This window comes from Nerophis ophidion, linkage group LG09 (genome assembly GCF_033978795.1).
Source record: "Nerophis ophidion isolate RoL-2023_Sa linkage group LG09, RoL_Noph_v1.0, whole genome shotgun sequence".
NCBI classification, from domain to species: Eukaryota; Metazoa; Chordata; class Actinopteri; order Syngnathiformes; family Syngnathidae; genus Nerophis; species Nerophis ophidion.
The window spans coordinates 47,285,455-47,309,273 of NC_084619.1; the positions used below are offsets into that span (position 1 = coordinate 47,285,455).

The window sequence follows — 23,819 nt, forward strand, 5'->3', positions numbered from 1 at the left end:
CACGTTAGCAATGTTAGTTGAATTTAAAGTGTTGCTTGTAGCTTAGCCTTCTAATGTAGGAAAACAGCTTTACCAAACTCCAGAAATTTAAAGACTGATTCTCCTGATAACTAATTTTAAGGATAAGATTAATGGGGCGACAGACAAGTTTCTTCTTCTTCTTCTCTCTGGCTCGTATAAAGTTGGATGCTAAAATCCGGCACTGTTGCCATTGAGGTTGCATCTCAAAAGTTGAATATACTGATATTTTTCAGTATTTTGCGGGAATTTTCTCTCTCAAACTACAAATTGGGCCGCTGGGGTGGGGACTAAGGTTCAGTCAGGGTGAGGGGGCGGGGTGAGGAGGGGTTCATTTGCATGGATGCATGTATTTGTGTATCTTTAAAGGGGATCTGCACTTTTGGGGGGAATTTTGCCTATCATTCACTATTGTTATGAAAGACATAGACAAATGTTATTGTTTTTTTCATTTTAGATATTAAATAAACACGATCTAAAGCCCGCTTACATTTGAGCCTAAGGGAGCCGCACAATTCTGCCAACATCCAAACATCTCCATTGATGTTTTATATATGATGATGTAAGTACATATGTATATATGTAATGTAGTAACAGGAGCATTTATTGACATATTTTGATGATTTTAAGCATATGCGGCGCAGTAATTTAACAAACCCATCTTGACGTTTGCTTTTTCTTTCTTCATCACTGATTATTACTCACTGCAGACTTCATGAGAGCCAACAATATTCCCATTTAGATGAAGAATGACTTATAATCCTCACAAAGAAAAATGGGGGGGAAATCGTCTTTTTGTGTCGTCCTTGCCCGTTTCGGGTCCTAAATGGCTGTCAAAGTGTACCAACTTGTCGGACTACCTACTGTGACTTCTTCTGTCCAGGTGAGATGCATGATTTATGATATAGAATATACTTACAGGGAGCAAGGAAATGAGGAAGCAGTAGACGACTCGATGATGTACACATGTGCACACAAGCTTGTGCTCACAGTGCCGCTAGAAAGAGTTAGCCTGTGTTAGCGCTTATAATAACAATATCGCTAATACTTGGTTAATATTCCATCCATCCATCCATTTTCTACCGCTTAATCCATTCTACTCACAAAATCTAAATGGAGTATTTTTGGCGCTTTTTGAATGGTTATTGATTGAATTTTATGGCTGAAATGGTGAAGCTCCCATTGGCGATGCTGTAAGCAAACTTTTATTTTTGTTTAATATTTAGAATGCATTAAAGAAAAAACATCCTTCGTCATGTCTTTCATAATTGTGAACGATAAGCAAAATTCCAAAAAAGTTCCCCTTTAACTTCTTCAGCCGACATTACAGAAGTGTGTCATGCATGTTGCAAAGAGTAGATCTTGTTTCATTGACTTACCTTCACCACGTCTGCAGAGAGATGAGACTGAGTTTCCTTCAGTCGAGAAATGGAGCTGTGGCTCAGCCCTCCTACCACCGCCGTTAAAGTGTTGAAGTTCTGCAGCTGCCGAAGATTCTGTTAGAACGCAGTGATTTGCGTGAAACACTCAAAAGCCTAGACAAAATTATTATACCCCAATAAGTTGTGTTAGGTTCCAGTATCAACATGAGACTTCCATACTGAAGCTGGCGACCAACTTTTTCGTTGCACACTTGCTGGCTTTGGTTGTGCTTTTATTTTTGCATTTTCTTGTTTCTGTGACACTTGCTGACACAACCCTTGGCAGGATCACACCAACACCCCCTTCCACAAAAGATAGAAGTGTCTACAATTACATCACCAGAGATGTATCCAAGACATGGTGAATTATGTTGTATTTTCTAATTGATGACATAGCATATATCTTAAAAAACTGTCAACATTTTACAGACTACGTCAGGATTGAACAATATGTCTTATTTTTGAATACATGTGTAGTTTGTTGTATTAAGACATGTTTCAGAAGTAGGATTTTCTACCCCGACCTGTCCCCACTTTTGTCTGATGTTTTGAACTTGTCAAAGAGTCTTATCCCAGCCATGTTGGTAAAGCTTCTGTTTGCATAGTGTGGTTAGCGATAACACTCCGAGCAAACCAGCAATGCAGTCAATACCTCTTCTTTACTCCTTAATCCAGTAGTATCTGCAAGCGGGCTGGGAAGAGCACTGCAAGCCTAAGGGCGAGGTTGTACAGTTAAGCCATGACTGCCCGGTATTCAACGTGTTCCTCATAACCCTTACAGCGTAGTTTTCAAGGCCTGGATCCCTCAATGAACTCCATGTGTGTGTGTATATATATATATATACATACATACATACATCTTCTTCCGCTTATCCGAGGTCGGGTCGCGGGGGCAGCAGCCTAAGCAGGGAAGCCCAGACTTCCCTCTCCCCAGCCACTTCGTCCAACTCTTCCCGGGGGATCCCAAGGCGTTCCCAAACCAGCCGGGAGACATAGTCTTCCCAACGTGTCCTGGGTCTTCCCCGTGGCCTCCTACCAGCTGGACGTGCTCTAAACACCTCCCTAGGGAGGCGTTCGGGTGGCATCCTGACCAGATGCCCGAACCACCTCATCTGGCTCCTCTCGATGTGGAGGAGCAGCGGCTTTACTTTGAGCTCCTATCAGATGACAGAGCTTCTCACCCTATCTCCAAGGGAGAGCACCGCCACCCGGCGGAGGAAACTCATTTTGGCCGCTTGTACCCGTGATCTTGTCCTTTCGGTCATGACCCAAAGCTCATGACCATAGGTGAGGATGGGAACGTAGATCGACCGGTAAATTGAGAGCTTTGCCTTCCGCCTCAGCTCTTTCTTCACCACAAGGAATCGATACAACGTCCGCATTACTGAAGACGCCGCACCAATCCGCCTGTCGATCTCACGATCCACTCTTCCCACACTCGTCAACAAGATTCCAAGGTACTTGAACTCCTCCACTTGGGGCAGGGTCTCCTCCCCAACCCGGAGATGGCACTCCACCATGGACTCGGACTAGGAGGTGCTGATTTTCATTCCGGTCGCTTCACACTCGGCTGCGAACCGATCCAGATGAAGCCATCATGACCACATCATCTGCAAAAAGCAGAGACCTGATCCCGCAGCCACCAAACCGGAACCCCTCAACGCCTTGACTGCGCTTGGAAATTCTGTCCATAAAAGGTATGAACAGAATCGGTGACAAAGGGCAGCCTTGGCGGAGTCCAACCCACACTGGAAACGTGTCGGACTTACTGAAGGCAATGCGTATCAAGCTCTGACACTGATCGTACAGGGAGCGAACCGCCCCAATCAGACAGTCCGATACTCATACTCTCTGAACACTCCCCAAAGGACTTCCCAAGAGACACGGTCAAATGCCTTTTCCAAGTCCACAAAGCACATGTAGACTGGTTGGGCAAACTCCCATGCACTCTCAACGACCCTGCGGAGAGTATAGAGCTGGTCCACAGTTCCACGACCAGGATGAAAACCACACTGTTCCTCATATATATATATATGACTTTACTATAACTTTTCCATCTTTGCAGTGTTCATTTGTTTATCGCAGTGTTTTATCTTGTTGAAGTGGTGAAAGTTGCAAATGAGATCTGTTTATTTGTGGCGATCATCATTGGTTGTGCATAACATACAACAAACTGTTGAGGACATCCCTATTGTGTTAGGCCGTCAAAGTTAGAGCTTATCCATAGATATTAACCAAACAACACAAATGTTCCTCATTTGCGTACCAAGTATAATTGAATTCTGCAATGAACAATGCAGTGAAGAAGGTGCATTTGTGAATACAGTACAGGAAATAGGCAGGTGTTACCTGAGCCACATGAATGTATTTAGTGATGACTTCTGCTCTGGTTGGAGGTGTTAGCTTGCTCAGGACCATGAGTTGGACCCACTGTGAAACGCCGTTGAACAGAGCAATGGAACGTTCCAGTGTCGGGTTGTCCACCAGGCAGCCATGGACCACATAGCTCTTGTAATCAGGGAACTAAACACAAAATGGAAGCACAGTTGAGGGATTTCCGTAGGAATGAGTCATACTTGTATTCCTAGTGGGAAAATGAGGCAGTAAGAGATAGCGTACCGATATCCTCCTGAAGGATTTGAACTCCAGGAAAGTCAGGTGTTCAGCCAGCTCAATGGGCTTAAGGTGGTCAAACAGCAGAGAAGCTTTGCCTTTCTTCATCTGCTTTTTACGCTGGGTCACCTTACGCATCCAGTCGTACGAAGGACTGCAACAACCAATCACAAGGCGCAAAACCAGTCAACTGAGTTTTATTTCCATAGCAGCAAATCACAAGAAAAGTGACGACAAGGCATTTTCCACTCAAATCACATCTATAGAACCATGCCCTTCATTATATTACATGATTGCCGATAGAGGCAAAAAATCAATTCACCAGGCCCACAGGGCTATTCAACTACACAATGAAGAGAGCCGCAAATTCAAAAGCCCAAGGGCTCAGGGGCCAGACAGCAAAATTTAGATGTTTTGTCAGAAAGTGTCTCTGTAGGTTGTATTCCTTTGAGACTTTGTTTACTTATTTGCAAAGTAAACACATTGGCTTTCACACTGCACTGTCAAAACATTTATTATTCCTTCCTTGAAAGAAACAGAAGAAACTTATTGACTACAACTGGATAGTAATGGCGGACTCCCACAAAGCTCTTCAAGTAAACCTCTACTATATACAGAGATATCGGGTGACGTAAGTAGGGCAAAATACATCACTAAAGTCTTAAATTCCAAACGGTTTATTTGGAAGTTTGGAAAAAGGCAAGATTGTTTTATAAATATCCCTTCCATGCCTCGGTGGTTTTATTTCACATTTTCTGGACTTATGTGGATCCTGAATAAGAAAAGTTGATTTTCCATCATAGGACCCCTTTAAATTAAGTTTGAATACTGCAGATAGGTTCGTTATACTAGATCAGGGGTCTCAAACTCAATTTACCAGGGGGCCACTGGACGCAGAGTCTGGGTGAGGCTGGGCCGCAAGAAAAGATTTCTTTAAAAAAATGTTGCATACTCCTCAGCCTGTCTAGTTGTATAATAACTTTTCACATTGTATTTCTTATACACCGCAACTTTCTCCCTGCAAATAAGACACGTCAGGGTTCCCCTGTGTTCAACAATGAAATATTGCATCTCCCACTTTTCCTGGAATTGTCTTTGCACATCACTAATCTTTCTCTTCACTGCAGGCTTTGAAAAAGACATGTTTGGGGTTGTGGAATATATTTGTATTTAGCCGACGCACGGAAAATAATGTTATTTCCGCAATGTGTGTCGTTCCGCTTTTCCTCCCGACAGCAACACAGCGGTCGGCGGGTAATAGCCGGGAAAATACCGGGATAGCGAGTGCAAAAAAGTGACGGCCCTGGAGCGTTATACGGAGTCCTATAGAAATATATGTAGTGTTCATCGTGTGAGGCAATGCAATTTAAACAATAAAAAAAACAAATAACGGTGTGAATTGGTCCAGGTTATCGGGGACTGTTATTATTGAAGAACAGGCGTCGCGGTGTGACTGCAGCCAGGCACGTAAGAAAACCCTCGTCTCCATGGCAACGTCTCTGTCGCTTTCACTCATTTGGCGCTTTCACTCATTTGGCGCTTTTCCACTAATGCAGGGGTAGGCAACCCAGAACGTTGAAAGAGCCATTTTGGACCCAAAAAACACAACGCTGTCAAACGCCATTCATAATAAACTCACGGGCCGCACTAACATTAAACTTTCATATTAGTGCGGGGGCCGCAAAATAACGTCTCGCGGGCCAATTACTAGATACTTTGTAATACGCCTCTGCATCCGTAAGTAATATGCAACTACATTTATTTAATACTGGTTTATATTGACAAATGTGCTGTTTTAGACTGCAATATTGTATGGCTAGTTTTTTTGCTATTGTTTGCTTAGCTGTTGTGTAGCTGCTGGCTACATGTTTACCTTTTGTAAATGACTTGACTAAAATATAAGAAAAGACCAACCTTGTGTGCTTATTGGAGAACATTTTGATGCCATATGGGAGATTTTACATGCAAGATCGTTTGATCCCATACTTATTTTGTTTTTTTTGCAGATGTTGCACCAATATCTGATTTAGACATCTCTAGTCTGTGCTTTACTTATATGTTTTTTTTTTATCTTACAGGTTCCTGTATTGCACATCAATCTATATGTAAATCTAAAAATAATCCACTCGGTAACTTCAGTTACACACCCCTTCTTGTTTCAGAGTCATTCATAAATAATTGAGCTTTACCAAAAGTGGCTATAATCTGCCATTTTCTCGTAAAGTATAGTCATTGCATTCTGTGTGACTTACATGGTGGAGATATCAATGAGTTTAAAATGCTCCTCACTGCTGAGCTTTGCAGCCACTTCTCGGAACTCCTCTGTGATCCTGATCAGACCCAAATCCAGGTTGAACTCTGCAGGAAACGTCACTATCCAGTATCTGGACACACAAAGAACGTCTTAGCACATCAGGTTAGACTTGTGATAATGGACACACTTTGGTGACCCAAGGTGACATACAGAAAACATTTAGGAGCTCGTAAGATATCACAAAGATTTTAGTTTTAACATTTTTATGCAAAGTCTCGAGTGACGACAAAGTATAAATGTTAATAAGCCACTCAAACAATTGTCACTGTTTCAATTATTTTACATGAATATATGTTCTTTTTTCAATTTAAAGTACATTTATACACTGAAAAGTGTCAAGTAAGGAATATATCCATCACAAATTCCAGTGGGCCTGAATTCGCTGTATATTATGATTGTACATAAAAGGTTTCATCCTACCTCATTAAATAACAAATCTTCAGTCTGGTTAGCTGGCAGTCATCATCTTTGCACTCACGGTACGTATAGGCGGGTTAAGGGTTATTTTCAAGATGGAAAAATATATTATACATTCATACAGAAGTTGAATTAACACAGTTCCATGTGTACTACCTCTTGTTTGAATTATATGACAAACCCCAGCAGTTTGACCATCTAATGAGGTCAACACAAAAGCGCTATGAAAAAAATGTGTTATGACATCAGTGGTGTCCAAATGTCTTGCACCAAAGGTCTCATACACAAAAACTAGAGACTGCTTTTATCAAATTAAAAAGGAACCAATGCAGTGTACAGGTAAAACTCAAAATATGTGAATATTGTGTAAAGGTTAGTTTATCCCAGTAATTAGATTTACAAGGTGGAACTAATATATGACATGCAACTCAAGATATTTAAAGCCTTATTTTGATATGAATTGGATGATAATGACTTAACCAATTTATAAAAACCTCAAATTTAGGGACGGCGTGGCGCAGAGGGAGAGTGGCCGTGCGCAACCCGAGGGTCCCTGGTTCAATCCCCACCTAGTACCAACCTCGTCACGTCCGTTGTGTCCTGAGCAATACACTTCACCCTTGCTCCTGATGGGTGCTGGTTAGCGCCTTGCATGGCAGCTCCCTCCCATGGCAGCTCCCTCCCATGGCAGCTCCCTCCATCAGTGTGTGAATGTGTGTGTGAATGGGTAAATGTGGAAGTAGTGTCAAAGCGCTTTGAGTACCTTGAAGGTAGAAAAGCGCTATAGAAGTACAACCCATATATCATTATTTATTTAAATTGAAAATTTCTGAGAATTTGGGGTTTCCAAAAAAGATCATCAAACAAAAAGGCTTGACATATATAATGTAGTATGTAAGGAGTTCATATCCCATATTAATTTCCAGAGGTGGGACCAAGTCATTGTTTTGCAAGTCACAAGTAAGTCTCAAGTCTTTGCCCTTAAGTCCGAGTCAAGTCTCGAGTCAAGACAGGCAAGTCTCAAGTCAAGTCCAAGTCAAAACTGAAAAGTCTCAAGTCAAGTCCCAAGTCCTGCATTTTGAGTTTCGAGTCATTTCAAGTCATTTTAACCACAGACTAATATATTTACACAGATTGTGTATGCTTTTAAAACGATGTATGTATTCATTATAAAATAAAATAGTGCTGACATTGCACTTCATAATAGCACCATTAACCAGTTATTTTAAACATGTAACTCATTCCTTTACAGAATAAACACATTTGAAAAAACAAGTGCAACTGTAATTATTTGCACAAAAGTGTTATCATTGTATTTCCATGGCATATTGCATTGGAACTAGTTCCACAGCAGTTTCCATCCTGTTTTTACCTTATCTCATTGATCTCATCTCAAACTGTATGTGTTTTAAAGTGTGCGTACACATGAAAACCATAAATACATGAACATAACAATGAACAGAGTTGTACTTTTTAGATGTCAGGGCCCTATGGAATTTGTACACATATTCTTAATATAGTATACATTTTAACTGTCCTTTATTTGACTATGTTTGTCTTTTTGTAGGTGGCTAAAATACGCGGTGCTCCTGACCGCCGTCTAACGTTACGTTACTGTGTGTGATGCATTCACTAACGTAACATTATGTGTAGGTACCTCATGCAGCTCTGCTTAAAAAAAAATCACTTGACAAAAAGTATGAATAAGGTAGCGAACTGCAGTGGACGCAACAGATTGTAGTGTTTGCAATGACGTTATAACCATAGACATATTATACTGTAAGTAAACCCAGCATTGGCTGCTGTGACGCGAGCAATTTGGCCACCATCTTGAATTGGTAATGAGGAGCTGGAGAGCAGCCTAAACTGACAGTTGAGAGGTAGAAAACAAAGATGCCAGGCTGGTGTTCAGCGTTTTCCTGCTTAAATGAGTGGACTGTTGAAAATAGGAACCGGGGGATTACTTTTCACAAGTAAGATTTAACATTAACATACTATTGGTAGTATTTTGTGAAAAGAATATTATCACAGAGTTGTGAAGGAGCAAAGATCTTCAATATTTGTATATGAAAATCACCAAGAAATCTTCTGGAGGGGAATGACCCCCCTACTGGTATTTGGTTTACAAACTTTCAGCCCCACCTAAAACAAAATTCACCAGCCACCACTGATTATGACGCATTCATCATTTTAGGCAAAACACAAGACAATACTCTCTTAACAGTATAACTGTAACCAGGAATAAGTCTTCAAGTAACAATATTCAAATACTAACTTTGTTGGGTAAGAGAGAATTTGGTTTGATTCCGAATCCAATGAAACAGATTGGTGGCTTTAGCTGATACAAAGACTTTCAAGTGTTTGTACTTTATATGTTTAAGTATTTGGCAGACACTTTTATCCAAGGCAACATACATAAAAAATACATATAAAACAATCACTGTGAACATGATCGTTTACGGGAAGAATGTAATAGAAAATATCAATACAAAGTGTCAAGACAGAATAAACTCTCTGCTGTTGCAGCAACAGAGATAAAGTCTATTGGTCCGTAAGATATATAGATATCTACTATATTCATACATTGTTAATGTAGGATATACACATGTATATATAACTTAATCATATTGTTTCTTCAATTTAAAAATAGCTGACCGTTTTTTTCCCCTTCTCTGATATTATTATTCCCAGTTTTTATCTTGGACCTCTGGTCATTTATAGTATATAAGAATATTCTATTATTGTTAAGCAAACTATGAACACGCCAAAACATGTGTCCTTTATCATAGTTACACGTATGACAAAAAGCGTGTGAAAATCAGTGGTATTCAGTGAGATACAATGCGCTGACAGTTCATTGCTCCTGCCAAAAGAATTGCACTGAGTGGAGTGGATCACCACTCCAAGATGGCGGTCGCGCGTCTCGTCTCGTCAGCGCCAGTAGCGCTCGATGCTGCGTACCCTTATAAGATGTCTATGGTTCTAACGTTAGCAGTGAGTTTACAGTCTCACTGATTTAACTACACAGCAAATAAAAGTTACGTTACTCAGCCAATAAACGTTAGCTTAAATTCAAAACTTACCCGTCTTTGTGCATCTTTAAATGTCGAACGAAGTTGGAAATTGTTGCGTCTCCGTCTGTAATCTTCCAACCGCATGTTTGCATACAGTAATTCGTTATTTGTTGACCATGTCGTTGTTTTAATACCCAAACAAAACTATTTTTGACATAACTTTTCCTCACTGGCGCTTTGTTTAAGAGCTCTTCTGTGTTGGTTTTCCTCCAATTTCTATTGGATGAATGCTGTGTGACGAAAATAACGTGGATGTAATTTGATTGGCTGTTGTACTGACAGGTAGCGCACACACTGTCATCGCACACATGTTGACAGACACGCGTACAAAATGAAAGATACGGAGCGCTCCTGAATAACTTTTTAATTGTTGGGTTTTGGGGAAAGTAGCAAGTCATGTCAAGTCAAAAGGCTCAAGTCCAAGTCAAGTCACAAGTCATTGATGTTAAAGTCTAAGTCGACATTTTGTCAAGTCGAGTCTAAAGTCATCAAATTCATGACTCGAGTCTGACTCGAGTCCAAGTCATGTGACTCGAGTCCACACCTCTGTTAATTTCTCATTTGAAGTTCAACTGCTGACATGAATGGACCTTTATACGATATTCAAATTTTTTGAGTTTCGGTAAATCAAAAATATAAAAATGCACTTTTGGGGGACATTCTTTATCCATTATCCACAATCCTTATCTGAGACAAGAACACATGTGTTTCTCTTTTCTATGCATTCTAAATAGTGAAAAACTGCTTGCAAGACGTGGCTAACAATACAGTTAATAAGCATTCTACTATTTTGCTTGACACGGAGGAAGAGGAATACATTACCCCAGCAAGAATGTCAAACTTCTCACTGACTCCATCTAAGACCATGTCATTCATACACGGTCTCTATTGCCCGGAGCCAGTTGGGAAGGACAGTGAAGGCCTTTGGGATCCCTTTATGTATTGAGTCAAAAGCCTTTTTAGAAGTCAATAAAGCACACTACAGCCATCAGGTTATTTTCTATTTCACCTCCTCGATTAGTCTCCCCAGGGCCAGGATCTGGGCTATGTGGTCCTCTTGTCTCAAAAGCCGTTTTGGTTTTCTTTCAGGTGAGGGTCAATTGCATGCCAATTCCGGGTTAGTATCATGCATTTGTGGGCTTTCGCAGTGATACAAGTCAGGCTGATGCTGGGTAGTTGTCTGTTTTCGAGAGGTCTGTAGATTTGATGTTGGAGAGAGACCACATGTCCAGTAGCTTGTTGCCCAGCAGAACACGGTTGCAGAACTCAAGCAAGATATTGTCATGACCAAACTTCTATACGAAGCTTCTGGTTTTGTCCAGCACAGGCACAGACATCCTTGTTGCCTCTTTGTTGGTGGCAACAAATAATTGACAATCCATAAATAACAGGGGTGCCAGAAACAAATCTATTTACTTCTGAATTGCAATTTTCTTTATTATGTTTCTGAGCCGATTCAAAATTTACAGTGATCAAAAATAAAAACAATGTTGTTTTTTTTTAATGCCATCTCCGTGCTTACTTGCTGTGTACAAACGTATAACCGCCATACTTCAGCAACCAATTGGAGCTTTTGTAACCTATAAACTGTTTTCAAAAGGTTTTTTTTTTATTTCTGACACCCATGACGGAGGATTGTCGTCCGTCCATTGTTTGTGCAGCAGAAGTGCTGATCCCGCAGCGGTGTGTGGAACCGTCAGTTAGCACAGTTACTAAAAAAACGCTAAAATGGTGCTGCAAAACAGTGATGAGTGTTGATTAATCACATTGTGTGTACTAATTAATTAGATTCACATTTTCTTCTGCCAGTATTGTGGGTGTTTTAATGATCCTTGTATATTTTGCATATTATTGAAGACAGAAACGAAAAATAGATTTCACACCTGCTCACTTAAGAGACACAAACCACTTTGCACACATTTAGTAGATCATCTTTACGTGTGCAATCAAGTTTGCACGTGTTTTAGTACACACAAACATTTAGTAAATCAGAACCTATACGTCCAACTCCAACCTGGAGAAGAAGATTGCACTTTGTCAGGCCTCTACCGTCACACCTGTTCAACTTGGGTGTCGCACCTAAAGATTAAGATTCTGCTGGTAGCTCTTCACCACAAAAAAACAAATAAATAATGCAATAAATAATTATTGTATCAACTATTACAAAATTTATACATATACTGGGGTATTCAATGCTCACATTGGCAACGACAGTTAGACCTGGAGAGGCGTGATTGGGAGAAATGGCTGCTTCTATTGCCGAGGCAGCCACTCGGAACAGTGGCCGCAAAGTGGTCGGAGATTGTCGTGGCGGTAATCCCAGAACCCGCTGGTGGACACCTACGGTCAAAGATTCCGTTAAGCTGAAGAAGGAGTCCTATCAGGTCTTTTTGGCTCATTGATTATGTGGTTCTGCTGGCTTCATCTGACCAGGAGCTTCAGCGCTTGCTGGATTGGTTCGCAGCAGAGTGTGAAGCGATTGGCATTAAAATCAGCACTTCCAAGTCTGAGTCTATTGTTGTCGACTGAAAAAAGGTGAAGTGCCATCTCCGGGTTGGGGAGGATATCCAGATCTTGTTCACGAGAGAAGGAATACGTTGATTGTGAGATCGACAGGCAGATGCGTGCGGCGTCTGCAGTGATGTGGACTGTGTATTGGTCCGTCGTGGTCAAGAAGGAACTGAGACGAAAAGCAAAGCTCTCAATTTACCGGTCAATTTACGTTCCTATCCTCACCGACGGTCATGAGCTTTGGGGTATGACAAGGACAAGATCACGGGTACAAGCAGCTGAAATGAGTTTCTTCTGTCAGGTGGCGGGGCTCTCCTTTAGAGATAGCGTGAGAAGCTCTGCCATTCATGGGGAGCTTAAAGTAAAGACACTGTTCCTCCACATCGAGAGGATCCAGATGAGGTGATTCGGGCATCTGGTCAGGATGCCCCCTGGACGCCTCTCTGCAGAGGTCTTTAAGACACGTCCGACCGGTAGGAGACCACGGGGAAAACCCAATACACATTGGAGAGACTATGTCACCCAGCTGGCCTGAGAACTTCTCGGGATCCCCCGGGAAGAGTTGGAAGAAGTAGCTGGGGAAAGGGAAGTCTGGGCTTCTCTGCTTAAGCTGTTGCCCCGCGACCCCACTTCGGATAAGTGCAAGAAGTTGGATAGATATGTATAGAATATAGTTAACAATATACGAATAAAAACATCCATATACAAAATAAAATAGAATACTAATGTATAAATGAAATTGTAATCATATAGAAAAATATAGAAACTGACTTTTGGTATAATAAATCTAAGCCCATTAAAAGTTACTCAACAACAAAGCTACTGATACTTCAGAATTTTTTTTTGCGTTGGATCGAATATTCAAGCAATGTTAAAATGTACTACTTTTTTTGAAAATATTTATGTATTTTTTTCTTTTCAATGTGTCCCTAATGCACCAGGGTAATGCTAAATTGTCAGCTGTGCTTCATTTTTATTTTAAATAGGTTTATAAAAATGCAACAGGCCAATAGAGATCAAGGTGTGGGCCACAATCTTTGGACATCCCGGCTTTACACAAATAATGATGCTGAGGTTTGATTGACAATGTGAAATAATAGTTCATTTTAAAATGATGAAACTACAACAACACGGTCTTGTGTTTCCACAACAATAGATATCATTATGATAGGTGTCCAGATCGAATGATAATCTCGGATATGGATCTGATATCAGCAAAAAAAGCATCAGACGTATGGATTTGCATGTAAAATGTTGGATATAATCTTCTTTTCAAGAAAATGTAACCTTAAGGACGGCATAAGTCTATTCCAGACATATAATAATGAATTGGTTAGTGTTTGTCATACCTACCCCTGTTTTCTGTTTGACTAATTGCACTTGGTCAAAACGTTTCTTACATTTCACACTACAAAGTAATAAAGTATGTATGATTCCTGCTGATATCGTAACGCATCAATATCAGTCAGTATCTACCTTTACGCAAAGTTCCAATATCGGTATCATATCAGAAGTGAAAAAGTTTGTATCGGGACCACCATACTTATTATTGATGCAGTATCAATAAACTAATAGATATTGATAAGGATATATAATCAGTAGTTTTCCAGCCAGTTCAGAAGATGCAACATACCAGCGATGCATGAGTAGTAGCATGCGAGGCAAATTAGCCTCTAGCTCTCCATTGTCATCTGTGAACAGAAGGAACAGCACAAGAGAGCAGAGGTTATGACATATTGATTTCCTGACGCAGATGTGATCAAAGTTTTCCTACCAAGGGCCATGTACACAAAAATGAAATAACGCTTTTTAGCTATCCAAAACATGCATTAGCACTAACGCTAACAGATCAACAGGCTGACGCTAAGGCTTAATCAACAGGATGTGACAGTATTACACTGAAATGGATCATAAAAGATTGAAATTAGGTTAATTTCCGGGTCTTTTAAAGTAATATTGGCTCCGACAGGTAGTAACACAAGACATTAAAACAACGTTGAGAACTTGTTGAATTAGGTCCTGATATTGAGCAACTCGAACTTAACGTTGGAACAAGGTGCTTTTTGACAATGTCGGGTTCTGACGTTGATTTGACCATTGAATTTTGGCCATTTTCCAAAGAATATTTTACTGCACAAATACACTGTTAAAACAACATGCTTTTTGACAACGTTTATTCAATGTCAGGTTGTGACGTTGATTTGACCATTGAATTTTGGTCATTTTCCAGAAAATATTATACAGCACAAAAACACTGTTAAAACAACATGCTTTTTGACAACGTTTATTCAATGTCAGGTTGTGACGTTGATTTGACCATTGAAATTTTGTCATTTCCCAACCAACAACGTGGATCCAACGTTAGACATCAATTTGTTCTCAATTTCCAAATACAACTATTTTGCAACGTTATTTCAAAGTCACTTTTAAAGGACGTGTATGTACAATCAATGTTGATTGATTGTGCCTGTTGGGATACATCTGACGCTGTGTACAGGGTACCCAAGGTTAGTATTCTAATAGTTCCTTATGATAAACTAGAGTGTTATGTGACTGTGTGCACCACTCACGAAATGCATGGATGCATTCATATAGGAGGGCCTCAAGAGATGCTTCCTTTCCGAGAGTTGATGATCCCATGTTGTCCTCACCAAAGTATCTCTGACAGCAGGAGAGAAGCAACATTCCTTTTGTAAAAATACATAACATGTTTTTGTTTTCATAAAAAATTGTAGAGTAGCTTCAAAAATATCTGTGACTGTCAATAGAAGATGATAAGGCAGTAAGTTAATTATCGCCTCATCTCTTAATTGGTCTTGTGTGCTGTGCTGCGGTTAAGACAAACTAAAAAGAAAAAAAAAACTGAAGTGTTTGGAAATTAATTATCTTCTTGAGCTTCTTCTGGTGTTTTTTAATATCACAAACAAGACGGCGCTGCCTGGGAGTGCTATTACAAACCCCGTTTCCATATGAGTTGGGAAATTGTGTTAGATGTAAATATAAACGGAATACAATGATTTGCAAATCATTTTCAACCCATATTTAGTTGAATATGCTACAAAGACAACATATTTGATGTTCAAACTGCTAAACATTTTTTTTTTTGCAAACAATCATTAACTTTAGAATTTGATGCCAGCAACACGTGACAAAGAAGTTGGAAAAGGTGGCAATAAATACTGATAAAGTTGAGGAATGCTCATCAAACACTTTGTTGGAACATCCCACAGGTGTGCAGGCTAATTGGGAACAGGGGGTGCCATGATTGGGTATAGAAACAGCTTCCCAAAAAATGCTCAGTCTTTCACAAGAAAGGGGTCTCCGTTGTCGTATTTTAGGCTTCATAATGCACCACACATTTTCAATGGGAGACAGGTCTGGACTACAGGCAAGCCAGTGTAGTACCCACACTCTTTTACAATGAAGCCACGCTGTTGTAACACATGGTTTGGCATTGTCTTGTTGAAATAAGCATGGGCGTCCATGATAACGTTGCTTGGATGGCAACATATGTTGCTCCAAAACCTGTATGTACCTTTCAGCATTAATGGTGCTTTCACAGATGTGTAAGTTACCCATGCCTTGGGCATTAATGCACCCCCATACCATCACAGATGCTGGCTTTTGAACTTTGCGCCTATAACAATCTAGATGGTTATTTTCCTCTTTGTTCAGGAGAACACAGTCTCCAAAAACAATTTGAAGTGTGGACTCGTCAGACCACAGAACACTTTTCCACTTTGCATAAGTCCATCTTAGATGATCTCGGGCCCAGAAAAGCCGCTGGCGTTTCTGGATGTTGTTGATAAATGGCTTTCGCTTTGCATAGTAGAGCTTTAACTTGCACTTACAGATGTAGCGACCAACTCTATTTAGTGACAGTGGTTTTCTGAAGTGTTCCTGAGCCCATGTGGTGATATCCTTTAGAGATTGATGTCGGTTTTCGATACAGTGCCGTCTGAGGGATGTAAGGTCACGGTCATTTAATGTTGGTTTCCGGCCATGCTGCTTATGTGGTGTGATTTATCCAGATTCTCTGAACCTTTTGATGATAATATGGACCGTAGATGTTGAAATCCCTAAATTTCTTGCAATTGGACTTTGAGAAACGTTATTCTTAAACTGTTTGACTATTTGCTCACGCAGTTGTGGACAAAAGGGTGTACCTCGCCCCATCCTTTCTTGTGAAAGACTGAGCATTTTTTGGGAAGCTGTTTTTATACCCAATCATGGCACCACCTGTTCCCAATTAGCCTGCACACCTGTGGGATGTTCCAATTAAGTGTTTGATGAGCATTCCTCAACTTTATCAGTATTTATTGCCACATTTTCCAACTTCTTTGTCACGTGTTGCTGGCATCAAATTCTAAAGTTAATGATTATTTGGGAAAAAAAAATGTTTATCAGTTTGAACATCAAATATGTTGTCTTTGTAGCATATTCAACTGAATATGGGTGGGAAATGATTTGCAAATCATTGTATTCCGTTTATATTTACATCTAACACAATTTCCCAACTCATATAGAAACGGGGTTTGTACATGGGGTAGGGGCCAAAGCAGCACCTTCTGCTCATTGAGAGGAGCTACGTTATGCAAAAGTGTCCAATAACACCAAAAAATGTCGGTAGATTTGTCACTCGTGATTTTTTTTTGAAGAGCATATAGAGGATTCTGATTACTACCTAAATATAGCAATACATTTGCTCCCCCTCTGCAGCTTTTCATTCTCTTGCTTAAGCACAAAATGTATCTGGAGTGATGTTGACATGGAAATGTGCAATTAATGATTCACGTACATTTCCATAGGCTGTACAAACAGAGGTGATCGTTCGGGCTTTGCCAACATTTGCAAACAAGTTAAAAAAGACAGAAGCAATGACTCAATATATTATTTTTCACCAGTGCATTTATGATTCATTGTTACATTAATATTTGTGGGGACATATCCATTTATCTAAGAGATCATTTTGCCACCTGTTGCTGTCAAAATGTGTTCCTGTGACTTCAGTGTTTCCCTTTTAGACCCTTTATAAAATCCTATTGATTGGCGTGGTCACCGCCTGGTTTACTGAGCTGCAGCGCATTCGATAAAGTCAGTCACTTTCATTCCTGACTTGACGGCAGTTTTCCAAAATATACACCGTAAAACTCGTTCAGAGGTATTGTTCATTCAACTTAACTTAGTAAACTGTTTAATTGTATTGCAAACCAAGATGATATATGGGTTTGCATGTAAAATGTGTGATATAATCCTCATTACAAGCAGTCCTGCAGCCTGTTTACTTGTGCAAAGTTAGACAGCCAGTTATCCTCGAAATGTCTTCCAATAAACACACAAGGTTGGTCTTTTCCCATATTTTAGTCAATTTATTTACAAAAGGTAAACATGGTGGACTACAAGCTACCAAGAGCTAGCAGCTACACAACAGCTAAGCACACAAACCATAGACATTCAGTAGGTAATAAGTGTCCAGAATTATGCAATAGTGCAGTCTAAAACATCACATTTGTCAATGCAGGGTAATTATAGTTGCATATTACAAAGTCTCCAAGGTAGAAGCGTATATGAAAGTATCTGGTAACAAACAAGTCTGCACCGTTTAACTTACTGCATCAGTAGCTTGATTCAATTAATTATTGTGGCCACCAGGTGTTGCCAAAAATACAATTACGACGCCACTTCAACTTGCTCGTAACAGCATATGTACACACACCCCCACCGCCATCCCACGCCTTTGCTTCCGTATAACCCCCCCTTTGGCCGATATAAGGATGTGGCGCCCTTTAGATGGCAGCAGCCCAACAAACCTTTTGATTGCAAGTTTTGTGGTTTCTGTGTAACATGTTTACGTGTGCTTACAGCTATTCATTTTACGGCCGGTTTAGTTTACTAAATTGCAAATTTAAATTTCCCGCAAAGTATCCTGTTGAAAAAGTTGCGGAAGGATGACGCGTATGATGACGCGTGCGCGTGACATCACGGGTTGTAGCGGACATGTTTTTTCCAGCACCGATCACGGCTAAAAGTCGTCTGCTTTAATCGCATAATTACACAGTATTCTGGACATCTGCGTTGCTGGATCTTTTGCAATTTGTTCAATTAATAATGGACACTACAAAGAAGAAAGCTGTTTGTGGAAAGCGGTGTATTGCGGCCGGCTGTAGCAACACAAACACAGCCGGTGTTTCTTTGTTTACATTCCCCAAAGATGACGGTGAAGCTTTAATATGGAACAGAGCGGTCAAGAGAACATGGTTCTCTACCACATGTCAACCGGCAGGTTTCGGTGAGAAAATTGTGGTGATAAGTTGGCTCTTACCGTAGACATGAGCGGAGTTTGTGTTGTTCCTCCTGCAGCTGTCAAAGAGCCAGCTGCGACTCTCTTGCCTCCTCCGTGGCTTCCCTCAGAGACACTGGCGGTCACCACACCCATGGCCACTCCCCTCCGACTTTCAGGTACGACTATATAATCTCACTAAAACACTAGTAACACAATATGCAGATAAGAGATTTTCCACAATTATCCTAGTAAATGTGTCTAATAACATCTGAATCCCTTCCACTGCCCACGTCTTTTTTTTCTTTCTAGACCTTCACTTTCACTTTTCTCATCCACAAATCTTTCATCCTCGCTCAAATTAATGGGGAAATCGTCGCTTTCTCGGTCCAGATCGCTCTCGCTGCTGGTGGCCATGATTGTAAACATTGTGAGGATGTGAGGAGCTCCACAACCCGTGACGTCACCCGCACATCATCTGCTACTTCCGGTACAGGCAAGGCTTTTTTATTAGCGACCAAAAGTTGCAAACTTTATCGTCGATGTTCTCTACTAAATCCTTTCAGCAAAAATATGGCAATATCGCAAAATGATCAAGTATGACACATAAAATGGACCTGCTATCCCCGTTTAAATAAGAAAATCTCATTTCAGTAGGCCTTTAATGCTCGTATTAATAACTTGGTCTCTAAGCCTAGGGCAGGGGTCGGCAACCCAAAATGTTGAAAGAGCCAAATTGGACCAAAAATACAAAAACAAATCTGTCTGGAGCCGCAAAAAAATAAAAGCTATATTACATACAGATAGTGTGTCAAGAGATATAAATTGAATTAAGAGGACTTAAAGGAAACCAAATATGTCTGATTAGCACTCAGCACAAGTCAATAACATCAACAAAACTCACCTTTGTGCATTCACACACAACGTTAAAAGTTTGGTGGACAAAATTAAACAGAAAAAGACGTGGCATAAAACACGTCCTAGAAAGTCGGAGAAAGTTGTACATGGAAACAAACTACGGTGAGTTCAAGGACCACCAAAATTAGTAAGACAAAATGGCGCTCGCCAAATACTTGAATCAGTGAAGCTTGTTTAATGTAAACAGAGTGCAACAATACTAGAGGTTTGTGTCATGTTTGTCATCCTGCAGAAACCATATTAAAACAAAAAATTAATTTTTTTCCCCCACATTTTTTTCCATTTTTCATAAATTTTTAAAAAAGCTCCAGAGAGCCACTTGGGCGGCGCTAAAGAGCCGCGGGTTGTTTACCCCCGGCCTAGGGTAAAGCTTAGTTTATTTTTTTGAAATAAAAACTGCTTCTCTCTTAAAGTGAGAAAAAAATTGGTGACAGTGACTATCTTGCCTGTAATTGATTATGGAGACATGTTTTATTCATTTAAATGTCTCCTGTACTTGGACACTGTTTTTCACTCGGCACCAAGATTTGTTACTGGCTGTCGTAGTCTCACCCACCACTGTCCACTGTACGTGAAATCAAACTTATCTTCATCGAGTGCATGCATATACATACAGTACATTGGCTGACTATCATTTATAAGGCTCTTTTAGGTTTAATGCCTCCATAATTGTGTACTTAGTTACAAAGAAAAAATAGCTCTTATGAATTAGGCACCAACAATTTGTATGTTTTAACTGTTCCCCATGTACGGACTGAATTTGGCAAAAGACATTTTGGCATCGATGCCCCTTTGGCTTGGAATGCATTGCAGACGAAAATGCAACTCTCTGAACTACTTCCATTTGCAGCCTTCCGTTCTATCCTGAGGGACAGAAAGCGAGAGACGTTTGCACAGTGCCTGTGTTTTTTTGTTGTTCTTTTTTTTTAATTAAATCAACATAAAAATATACAAGATACACTTTAAGTTAGTGCATCAACCCTCCCCCCACCCCACCCCCCACCCCCCAAAAAGGGTTGTTTCTTTCTGCTACCAAAATTCTGGTTCCCACAACATATATAGCACAGTCTGCAAGGGACTGAAACACACATGATTGTGTGTGCCGCCGGTCCACTAATATTATCATTAATTACTATTTTTTATGTAATTGTTTTATATTATTTTACTTTCTTTTTATCTAAGAATTTTTTTTTTTTTTTTTTTTATCTTATTTTATTTTCTTTATGAAATAAAAAAAAGGACCTTATCTTCACCAGACTAGGTTGTTAATGTAATTAGACTTGTCTAAAAGTTTTTAAAACCAGGTCCAGTCCAGATAATGTCCAAGTCGGGCTCAGCAACACACACCCTCAACCATGTACAAAAAAAAAAAAATTGGGGAAACAACAGATTGCATATAATTGATAAACGAAATTACATTATCATAAAAAGCATTTGCCAAGTGCACATATGGACACCCTTATGTTTGAACATGGTGTTTGTTATGGACAAACTGTGACGAGCACAAAAGTCCAATAACAAAACACCACTCGGGTTCAGATCCGGGCGGCCATTCTTCCCAATCACGCCTCTCCAGGTTTCACTGTCGTTGCCAACGTGAGCGTTGAAGTCTCCCAGTAGGACAAGGGAATCACCCGGGGGAGCACTTTCCAGTACTCCCTCGAGCGTTCCCAAAAAGGGTGGGTACTCTGAACTGCTGTTTGGTGCATAAGCACAAACAACAGTCAGGACCCGTCCCCCCACCCGAAGGCGGAGGGAGGCTACCCTTTCGTCCACCGGGTTGAACTCCAACGTACAGGCTTTGAGCCGGGGGGAAACAAGAATTGCCACCCCAGCCCGTCGCCTCTTGTGTATAGTCCGTATTATGTCCAAGTCTGACTCAATACACACCTTCATTTTGTACACTCAAAAATGTACAAAAAGGTGTACATCTTTATTGTTTTACAATTCTCTTTTAAGCATTTTAAAATGCATGTCTTAACGTATTACTTTTCTGAAACTGCTGCTGTTGACCTCTTGGCCAGGTCACCCTTGTGAAAGAGATCTAAATCTCAATGGGTTTCTTATCTGGTTAAATAAAGGTTAAGATATTCTGATATTCAAAACTCAAGACTCCAACATTGGCGTCGTATTGAAAGTGAAAACATTGTACCACATAAATTGGTTCCAGCTTTAATAGCAATCTAAGAAGTGAGAAAAAGTAGTGGTTGCTCATTTAGTTGACTCTTCGGAAAACAGCCAGACGGAGAAATATCAAAGGTTTGAAACCAGCGTTGGAGTCGAAGGCATAGTGTCCACGCAGGAGCGTGATCGAGACTTAAGATTCTATAGATATGTTACTAGAAACATTTCAACACATTTCAAGTGTTCATCTAGGCCAGGGGTAAGGAGCATGTGGTCTGCACGCCAGATCTAGTTTTTTTGATGGCTGCATCTGGCTAGCAGAAAAAAATCTTAGTGCCTTAAAATATTCTCAGATCTGAAACAAAAGCAGGCTACGATCCCGTTTAACAGATGGAAACCTCAACGCCTGCGCGAAGCTTGACCTCGCCATGTATCGACCCGACTACAAAGTCATCAGCAAAACAATGCAGCTCCAGAAGGGAAGAATTATAAGTTTGCTTCAATATAACAACGTTGTTGTGAAGAATACATTTAGACTTAATATACTAATATATAAAAACAATCAGCATATAGAATTTTCTTGTCCAGAAAAATGGACCCGTGAAGTTGTATTTGTTGTTAAAAAAATGTCAGGTGGCTCACTAGTTTCATGGCTAAAAAAGGGGTCAATAAGTAAAGCGCTACATTTAATAACATTTTGGATGAATTGTACTCGTCAGAGTACTTTTAATAAAACTAACTTTTTACTTTTATGTGAACATTTTTTGTGAAGAAGTAACGTTACTTAGCTGACTATTTAGGACATTTATAATAATAATAATAATAATGGATTAGATTTATATCGCGCTTTTTCTATTGTTAGATACTCAAAGCGCTCACAGAGAAGTGGGAACCCATCATTCATTCACACCTAGTGGTGGTAAGCTACATCTGTAACCACAGCTGCCCTGGGGTAGACTGACGGAAGCGTGGCTGATAGTTTGCGCTCCAACCACCACCTATCATTCATTCATCATTCATTCATTAGTGTGAGCGGCACCGGGGGCAAAGGGTGAAGTGCCCTGCCCAAGGACACAACGGCAGTGATTTGGATGTCAATAGGCGGGAATTGAACCTGCAACCCTCAGGTTTCTGGCACGGCCACTCTACCCACTACGCTATGCCGCCCCCTTTCTTTATATCATTATTATATTTATTGATAACTATTCATTACTGCATGCAAAAGCATATTCATTTGGTTTGTTAGAGAGACTTCTTCCAGCAGGCACTGTCACATGACCCCGTTTCACCAATCCAACATAAGCACTAGTGACCTTTGACTCCATTTCACCGATCAATTAAACCCTGGCAGTCACATGACCACACTCAAACTACACACTGTAAAAAGTGACATGATGTCAGACGAAGCAGCGCAACTTTTCAATGAGCCATGAGAACTCCATCCATCCATCCATTTTCTACCGCTTATCCATTTCGGGGTCACGGGGGCGCTGGAGCCTATCTCAGCTGCATTCGGGCGGAAGGCGTGGTACACCCAGGACAAGTCACCAACTCATCGCAGGGCCGACACAGATAGAGAGACAACATTCACATTTACGTTCACACACTAGGGCCAATTTAGTGTTGCCAATCAAACTCAAACCAAGAAAAATACAATTTTTGTTATGTGCTGTCATCTGTGACAGTGGAAACGTTCACATGTTGTTGATGGGTTTTTTTACGTTTTAGCTGCACATTTGCTAACATTCTGTTCATAACTTTAATGGACATAATTTCTAGGCGCAGAGAGAGCGTTGAGGGTACCTGGTTTGGTGGCTGCAGGATTAGGTCTCTGCTTTTTGCAGATGACGTGGTCCTGATGGCTTCATCTGGCCAAGATCTTCAGCTCTCACTGGATCGGTTCGCAGCCGAGTTTGAAGCGACTGGGATGCAAATCAGCATCTCCAAGTCCGAGTCCATGGTTCTCGCCCAGAAAAGGGTGGAGTGCCATCTCCGGGTTGGGGAAGAGATCTTGCCCCAAGTGGAGGAGTTCAAGTACCTTGGAGTCTTGCTCACGAGTGAGGGAAGAGTGGATCAAGATATCGACAGGCGGATCGGTGCGGCGTCTTCAGTAATGCGGACATCGTTTC

The 23,819-nt window shown here is 40.5% G+C and overlaps 1 protein-coding gene across 5 annotated transcripts in view; it reads right to left on the reverse strand.

The window, feature by feature from the left end:
- rasgrp3 (RAS guanyl releasing protein 3 (calcium and DAG-regulated)) overlaps positions 1-23,819 on the reverse strand; it is an 88,496-nt gene that overhangs the window by 46,646 nt on the left and 18,031 nt on the right. For 4 of the 5 annotated variants that reach the window (XM_061911085.1, XM_061911084.1, XM_061911086.1 and 1 more), the window contains 7 exons: positions 14,939-15,029; positions 13,960-14,059; positions 6,787-6,849; positions 6,305-6,436; positions 4,059-4,206; positions 3,789-3,962; positions 1,398-1,514 (listed from right to left, as the gene is read on the reverse strand). In XM_061911085.1, coding sequence (XP_061767069.1) covers positions 1,398-1,514; positions 3,789-3,962; positions 4,059-4,206; positions 6,305-6,436; positions 6,787-6,849; positions 13,960-14,059; positions 14,939-15,008 — 804 coding nt within the window. In that variant the 5' untranslated portion in view covers positions 15,009-15,029. Of the gene's footprint in view, positions 1-1,397; positions 1,515-3,788; positions 3,963-4,058; positions 4,207-6,304; positions 6,437-6,786; positions 6,850-13,959; positions 14,060-14,938; positions 15,030-23,819 lie in introns of those variants that run through there. The other variant, XM_061911088.1, reaches the window with a different exon arrangement.